Source organism: Pistacia vera, unplaced genomic scaffold (genome assembly GCF_008641045.1).
Source record: "Pistacia vera cultivar Batoury unplaced genomic scaffold, PisVer_v2 Contig181, whole genome shotgun sequence".
In the NCBI taxonomy this organism is placed as follows: Eukaryota; Viridiplantae; Streptophyta; class Magnoliopsida; order Sapindales; family Anacardiaceae; genus Pistacia; species Pistacia vera.
The window spans coordinates 51,678-60,753 of record NW_022195908.1 but is presented as its reverse complement, the minus strand read 5'-3'; the positions used below and the strand labels follow the sequence as shown (position 1 = coordinate 60,753).

Below are 9,076 nucleotides of genomic sequence, written 5' to 3'. Positions count from 1 at the left end.
AGTCCCTACACGAATACTGGGAACGTTTTAAGAAATTATGTGCAAGCTGCCCCTATCATCAGATTAGCGAGTGATGCATTGTAACTACAACATGCAAAAATGTAGCAAGTATACTAGTCGCTCAAGTAATAGAGTGATGAGTGAGTATCGTTCCCACGAGGACTGGCAGCTAAGCACTAAATTTTTCTACTGTTTTCAAGTTGGAGCAATCGAGTTGTTTGGATTTATGGAATTTACCTGCATACTTCCCAACTGTTTCTAAAGTGCTGTCAGTTGGGCTAAAATGGCTGTATATGCATCAACTTCATGCAGACCCATAGATTTCTTCGGTTGCACCCTCTCATTAGGTCTTTGATAGTTGTTGCTTGCTAGAACCTGAAGCAACTCGTGAGCTTCCTCCGGAGTCTTATTTTGTAATGCTCCCCCCAAGGCTGCATCCATCATAGTTTGCACATTCACCGTTAATCCATTATAAAATGTTTGGACTTGTATCCAAACTGGCAACTCATGATGTGGACACCTTCTCAATAACCCTTTGTATCTCTCCCAAGTTTCATACAAGGATTATGATTCTTCTTGAATGAATGACGTGATGTCATTTCTCAACTTTGCCGACTTTGCTGGAGGAAAGAACTTAGTCAGGAACTTCTGTGCTAAATTAGTCCATGTGGTGATTATTCCTGTTGGTAGTGCCAGTAACCATCCCTTAGCTTTATCCTTCAATGAAAATGGGAATAGTCTCAATCTAATTGCATCATCTAACACTCCGTTAGACTTGAAAGTATCGCAAATCTCCAAGAAATTTGCAATGTNGGCTGTTGACTTAGACCAAGGTTTGTTATTTTGATTGATTGATTAATTTGAATTGTTGTTTTCCCAAAATTGTTTCTGTTTAACTCAAAACCCCCCTCATACTGGTTCACATAACATTAAATTCGGCTAGACACTCTCCGTGGGAATGATCCTGACTCACACTACTACATGTGTTTTTTAGGTTTTAATTCTGGGTGCCTACGACAGCACACCACCCTTGACATTTTGGTGGCTTGCTTTTGAGACAGTTGTTTATCTCATAAACAGAATGCCTACTGCCACACTTCATAACATTTCACCCTATCAAGCATTATTTCATCAAGTTTCTGTTTATGATAGCTTAAGAGTTTTTGGATGTTCTTGTTTTCCTTACCTAGAGCTTTAACAAGCACAAGTTTGATTTCCATACGGTCAAGTGTACTTTTGTAGGCTACAGCCAAATCCATAAAGCGTATAAGTGTTTAAAATCAGATGGACAGATTGTTATTACTCCTAATGTTCGATTTAACGAGTTTGAGTTTCCCTTTGCCCTCACTACTTCAAGCTCTTCACCTCAAACTCAGTCATGCACTCTAGACACTCAAACCACAACAGTTTCATTTTTTCCTCCTATGGTTACTTCCAATTCTCTTCAACCATCAGCTGGCATAGCTTCACCTACTGTCCCTTACTCCATGGAGAAGTACTGCATAGCTCATGCAACAAATGGTAAGAATTCTTCTCCTAACCATATGGTATCCACTGATACCATTCAACAAAATTTTCCCTATACCACTAACCCAAATACTACAACCTCATCTTTACAACCTTGTTAACTTATAGTTGATCTCACATCTTCCCAATTTCCTAACACAACAACTACCTCTTCTTGTACCAAAACTCATGTTCAATTCTTAGATAATCAAACCAGTATTCTTCTCCCATTACCACTCCAAATACTGACACTAAACACAAATCTTTTTCACCTAACCACACATCCATCTCACCATGTCCAAATCAACCTATAAACATTGAGACCTTATCTCTGTCACCTTGTCAGCTTGTGGTTGATCTTACTGCTTCTCAATTCCCAGATATAGTAGGTGTTTTGAATCATAACAGTTCACATGATCAGTTCCCAGTCAGTACAGATGTTTTGGATAATTCAACTCTTGACAAATCCTATGCATCTTTTGTTATTTCTCATGCTGCTCCAACATCTACAAACAGGCATCTCATGGTTACAAGAGCTAAATCAGCTACTCGATTATAATTGGCAACTGCTAATCAAGATGATATTCATTTTGCTTACTTAGTTGATGGGTCTGCTGTTCCTGAACAAAAACTTAAGTCAGTTTCTGATACACTTGATGGGTTTGAAGCTCCTAAACCGAAATTCAAGTCAGTTTCTAATACACTTAGCAGTCGGTTACAATTGGTAACTCCCAATCTAGATGATATTCATCTAGCTTACTTAGTTGATGGGTCTGAAGCTCCTGAACCAGAACCCAAGTCAGTTTCTGATGCACTTAGTAGTAGCAATTGGAAGGCTGCCATGCAAAGCGAGTTTGATGCTCTTATTCACAACAATACTTGGACTCTTGTACCCTCATCTCCAGATATGAATGTTGTGGGAAATAAATGGGTGTTTCGCACAAAATTCAATGCTGATAGTTCTCTTCAGAAGTACAAAGCTAGATTGGTTGCCAAGGGTTTCCAACAAACCCCTAGCCTTGATTACTTTGAGACATTTAGTCCAGTGATCAAACCATCAACTATACAAATTATTCTAACCATTGCAGTTACAAATGGCTGGGATATTCAATAGATTGACATCAATAATACATTTTTAAATGGGGTACTAACAAAAAATGTCTTTATGCAGTAGTCTCCAGGCTTTGAAGATCAACCCTTTCCAAAGGCTATTTGTAAGTTAAATAAGGCCTTATATGGTCTTAAGCAGGCTCCTAAAGAATGATTTGAAAAGTTGAAAACTGCTCTTCAACAAAAAAGGTTCCAAAACTCTGTTTCAGACTCAAGTCCCTTCATTCTTCAGCAAGCTTCAAGTTTTACCTATATACTTGTATATGTTGACGACATACTAATCATTGGTTCAGATGCAATCTTTATCACTTAGTTGATGAAAGATCTCAACAATGACTTTGCTTTAAAGACCCTTGGGTCACTCAAATACTTTCTCGGTTTGGAAGCAACTAGGACATTTGCTAGTCTTCATCTGAAGCAGTCCAAATATGCTACTGATCTTCTTATTAAAACCAAGATGATGGAAACACATGCTTTCTCTACTCCAATGAATGTTGGGATAAAATTGAGTTCAACCGATAGTGAACTATTTCATAATCCTAGTTTATACAGGAGTACGATTGGTGCATTATAATATTTGACCCTTGCAAGACCTGATCTAATTTTCACTGTGAATAAGCTGAGTCAATTTTTACAAGCCCCCACTGAACTCCACTAGCAAGCTTACAAGAGGGTGCTACAATATATTAAAGCTACTATCCATTATGGCTTTTTTTTCAAACCAGCAAAGGCATTACATATTGAATGCTATGCTGATGCTGATTGGGGTGGAAATCTTGAATATCGGAGATCAACCAGTGGTTATTGTGTTTATCTATGACCAAATTTGATTCAATGGAGTTCTAAAAAACAGAAAGTTGTTGCTCTTTCCTCCACTAAAGCTGAATATAGAACCCTAGTTCATACGGCAACAGAGGTAGCTAGGTTGGAGAGTTTGTTTACTAAATTAGGCTTGGTTTTTCACACTACTCTAGTCATTCTGCAACAGATGACAGATTTCAAGCAAGACATAGAAACAAAGATAATCAATGAATCGTTCAACTCCTCAAGCACAATGACCAAATTGAAGGTAAAGGATTTACAAAACATCATGCAATCATAAAAGTCCAAATTCACAGCAGAATAAATGTTAACCAAGAGGCAACAATTAGAAGAAAAATGGGAACTAATATAATCAAGCTGTAATTATTTTCTTAAGATTTAAATTAGATGTTGATATATATAAGCTTTAGAAACAAATTCTGGTCTAGCTTGTTCATGATTGAAGTCTTATTCTTGTACTCTAGTAAGCACAGTGCAACAGCACCATTCGCCATACATTTACTCAATGTGCTCACAATTATGGGCTTTTCACACATAATTCTCTCTGAGTCAACTTGCACGCGCCTCAGCTAATCCCCTGGAGCTTTGAAGTTGATAGTCGGACAAACCCCCTCAATGGCCACCCTTATTAACAACCCAAGTGGATCAAACTCAAACCTTTTAAGTAATACACTCAAGAGTTTTAGTTGACCACTGGGTCACCTAGTGGTGGTTTCCACACTTAATTCTTCTTCACTAGTTAACTAATGGGCCATGTTAATGCAATCGACATGATGCCATGTTGTTCAAAGCTTCATTATTGTCTTGAGGCTGATGAAGCTGATCAACATGATAGCAAGTTAGCAAAATTCAGCTGCAACAGCATGCAGTAACTTTCTTTTGCACAATATTAATGCAATCAACATGATTCCTCCATTAGTGTTTCTTAAACCCAATAAAAAAATAAACTTTACGTTGTTTAAGATTAGCATTGTTTATTATAATAGATGTATACTATCAGTTATCAAGCAAAAAAGAACTCTTAAAAAGAAGCTGTAGCCATGGACATCAAAGTAGACACCACCTTAATTTAGTAAATGGCGAGGACAATTTTGCATTAAAACGTTAAAACAAACCAACATTCTAAGCTAAGAATCAAATTATCCGAATGTGTAAAATCAACTAAATGAACGTACTCATACCAAATCAGATACCATATATATTACATATACATACCAAATCAAATACCATATATATTACATATACATACCAAATCAAATACCATATATATTACATATACATACCCTTCCTTAGGATCATAAACAACCATAAGGGTTGGCGTTGGAATATTGCTTCAAAGAATTCAACCTACATAGGCGCAACGCTGGCATCGGATGTCCGTATACGTTTTACCTCGACGTCGGCGCTATGTTACCATTGATAAATTTAAGGCTCCGTTTGTTACACTCTTGGGAATATTATTATTAGTATTCCCAATAAAGTTAAACAGTAAAATTGACTTATTCTCAAAATATTATTCTATATTATTCAATTTTTTTTTTTAAACTCTCCTAAATTTGTTAATTTAATTAAACACCCCTAAATATTTTTTTTAAAAATTGCAAAAACACCCTAGCAACCCTCTGGCGGTGGTGGCCAGCTGTTCGTATTTAATGGGTAGGTCGAGGGTGCTTTTGTTAACTTTTAATATTTTATTATAGGGGTGTTTAGTAAATAAACAAACATAGGGAGTATTTTTATTAATTTCCAAATCCTACATCGTAATACCTGCCCAATTTAACTTTTTTCAAAATATTATTCTAAAAATTATCAGAATAATGAACCAAACGGACCCTAATTGTTCTGGTTGAGTTAGTCCTCATTAGAGGTAGGCTTTTCCAACGCAAATGGCGCTAGATTTTGCTCGTCCATACGCCAACGTTATAGATGACATCAGCATGTTGGAATTATTAGTGGTTTCTAGAGAAAGAGCAATGTTATGCTTACAACTGAATTCTACAACCAGATAAAAAACAAAGGACAAAGTAATTATTTTACATAAATTTTATGACTTAGTTGTAAGCAAACCATTATTATCAGAAGAATACCATTACCTAGATGATGACAGCTTTGGGGTATTGTCATTTCACTGACACCAGGTCTTGTCCTCGAAGCTTGGCTTCGGTGCATAGAACTTTCTAATAGTGCCTATTTGGTACTTTGAAATACCTCTAGTTTTGTAAGTTGTCTATATTTATTGGTTAGATTTAATTTAGAGTCATTGTTATTTGTTGGTTCTTATTATCATACAAGAAACAACAAGAAACTATTCAGAGAGGAATAATATTACACTAACAACCCTTTCTCATAAATTTTCTTTCACAATCCTGACTTGACAACTCACAATTAATTAGTGGGATCTATGCGGGACCCATGTGAGACCCGTTATAAACTGATCAATTGCGAGCTACGACGTCAGGGTTGTGAGAGAGAGTTGTTGGTATAGTATTATTCTTCAGAGAAAGAGATTGAAATTGTATCAAATATTTAAACTAAACAAAAAATTATTATCATACAAGCAAGCTAAGAATTTATTGTTAGAAATCTGAATTTGCTATGATACCATGTTGAAAATCAGAGGAGAAAAAAAACATAAAAATAAAGAACAACAATAATAATCACAAAAAGGCATACGATATTTTATGTGGTTTGACATAGTTAACATATATCCACTGATGAGAGAGATCCACTATAATTCTATGAGTACGATACAAGTGTTCATCAAACCACCAATTTAGTACCTTTACTTAGGCAGACATCCCGTTCCTATAGTGTTTAATACCCCTTGGTATTTACTCGATACCTGTAGTACCCTTACATCAAAACCCCTTGTATCCTCACATTCTCTCTTTCTCTTATTCACTCTCTCATAACCTTAAATTGGTTCTAACTTCTCTATTTATAGGTAAAATATGATATTCTTATTCTACTAGGATTCAAATTCCTGTTCCTAATAGAACTTTTATAATTTAAATCATTTTCCTATTTTAGCTTAACTAAAGATCTAAACCAATTCCTCTTTCTTAATACATCCCACGATAGAAAAGGAAAACAATTATTCTTAATTACAAATTCCTAAACTAGAAATTTGTTTAAAACTTAAATTCTTTTTTCTTCTTATTTGCCTTTTCTTTATCAATTACCAAAAAGTGTTCACATTCCAACATTTATATCCAAAGCTCAAATAAAACTTTTCGCCAATTTTTTTTTTTAAAAAGCACCCAAACATCAACAGAATCAAGCCCTAAGCTCTTCAACTTAAACACATTACAAGATAGAGTTTTGCGTTTCAGAGTTAATTAATAAAATAATTTTTGACATACAGCTTGGAGTAAATATTTGTTATGCCTCAAAAGTCACGCTAATGTCAGCCTAATAAATGTGCTGCCAAGCCCATATCTTCTCAAAGATATTCACACTAACTTTATCTCATTTCAAAGAGATGAATGGACAAAAGCCTTCCATGTGTCAAGGCAACTTGTAAAACACTCATTACATTGAGTGTTTAGGTGTATAAATTGGTACTTCTCTTCCCGAAGAGGAAGCTGGGCATATGAGAGTTAACCATAGATAAGAGCTCAATTCTTTCTCTCTGTAAATACTGTATTTCTTCATCTTTGTATGACAATATCATAGAAATAGTCAGAGATCAATAAAATAACAGTGGATGTAAGAGTCGCTTGTTTGAGCATCCGAACCACTATAAAAACCCCTCTTGTTAGCCTATTATTTACGTTTTCTGCAACATATATAATCTCAACTCCATATTCAAATCTTATGGATCCATCACGTGTGATTCCTAAGTCCGTTTAGTGCTTCTCACGTGCGAGTCGTTAGCGTCCAAAATCAAGCGTCAACAATATTATATACGTATTTAATGATTTTCTTATTCCATCATGCCTTCGATATAACTTTATAATTATTTCTTAGGATTACAAATTATATTTCACCAATTGTATATTTGTTAAATATTCATGGTCGAAATTGTGTTGCTGCAGCCTGTAGGAATTACGGTTCTTATAATTTAATTGATTTTTTAGTAGAACTTAAAAATAGTTAAAACTGTTAAATAAACAAGAAAACGAATGAAAATTCAAGAAACTAACATATAAAATACATCCGATTTAATGCCCTCAAAAAAAAAAAAAAAAAAAAAAATTACAATAAAGAAGTTTCTGAGTTGAGTGAGGATCTTCATCTTCAATACAAATTATTAACGGTGGAGTATAGAGAATAATTCTGTTGGTCTTCATACTGATATTGGCGAATAGCGAAAGCATATTCATCACTATAAAGCTCTGTCTCATCTTCAAGTTGTAATGGTTGTTGCACCATGGTGGTGGTGGTGGTGGTGGTGGTTGTGGTTGTACTCCTAGCCGGTAGTGTTGCGAGTGGTAGTGGTTCAGAATCCACTTCTTGAACCTTATTCTTCTTCTTCTTTTCAGAATCCACTTCTTGACACTTTCTTCTATTGTTCTTCTTCAGGGCTAGTTGGTTCTTTCTTATACGGCAGACCACGTAATCGTTATGTTGATCCGGAAGCAGCAAAGACGAATCCAAACTATACTCGTGCATGATCCATCCTCCGTGTTGATTGGAGTCTTTGTTTTCGTACCGAAATCTCTTTTTAGACCCAATTCTCTGATTGTTGTATACAATTTCTGTACTACCATCTTCTCCTTTCCATGTCCCTGTGCCAACACTACGATCGATTCTTGAACCTTTCAAAGTCTTTTTCTTCAATTTGGTAAAGAAATATAAATCTTGATCATCACGTTCCTCTCCAAGCCGCGGTTTAAAGAAATTCCAAATCTGCCAAGGTTCTTTAGAACCATACAGATTATATTCTGGAATGAAATAATCAATGCCAGGAATGAGTTGGTTTGCTTTCTTTTTGGAAAGATAGAAACCCACTAATTCGCAGTCTGTAGGATCGAAGACATAGCCAACGGGACGAGAGAACTCAACTACTTCCATAGTTTTTCTTCTTGTTGTGGTGAAATCAAATATGAAGAGAGAGAATGTTAACGAAAGAAGTGAAGAGCTTGATTTGAGCAGTGTGTGTTGAACGTTGAAGGGAGAAGAAGAAAAAGAGAAATACGATTGGTTTAAGGCGTCAGCCTTTTTTATATGTGAAGGGAATTTCCTATATGGGTGAGGGATGAGTTTTGGTTTATTAGTGAAGGGGGTCTCCTAAATAAGCTAAAACAGCTTCTAGTTTGGTTTCTTGTAACCCAAGTAATTAAAAATTTAGGAATGTTAGAAACCCGCGGCAATTCATTAGGAATTAAAGAAAGCAAAAATGCTACGGACACCGAACGTTGATACCGAAATTTTGCACTGATCTATTTAGCATTTGATTCAAACATGATCACGTAAGACATAACACAGGTATTCAGTGAAGGAATGGTCATCCAACAATTATGAACGTTCGTCTATATTTTATGAATGATCATTCATCGTAAATGGACGAGACTCCAAGAAATATCAACGGATCCTATGGATGACTGTTCACCGTTACCCTCAAAAGTCAAAAGGGTATTAAAAGACTGTCCAACTCACACAATTGAATTTTGAAAGGTTCTTAAAAAGCGAAACA

General features: G+C 35.5%; 1 protein-coding gene and 1 non-coding gene across 2 annotated transcripts; one reads left to right on the top strand and one right to left on the bottom strand.

Moving 5' to 3' along the window:
* Positions 1–502: 502 nt before the first annotated feature.
* LOC116126626 lies at positions 503–609 on the top strand. Its single transcript, XR_004127510.1, has one exon. It is a non-coding gene; the product is annotated as a small nucleolar RNA R71 (small nucleolar RNA).
* Positions 610–7,677: 7,068 nt separating this feature from the next.
* Positions 7,678–8,454, bottom strand: LOC116126611 (NAC domain-containing protein 101-like). The gene has a single exon (XM_031412291.1). It carries the CDS (start codon positions 8,452–8,454, stop codon positions 7,678–7,680), a length of 777 nt encoding a protein of 258 aa, XP_031268151.1.
* Between the last annotated feature and the right edge of the window lie 622 nt (positions 8,455–9,076).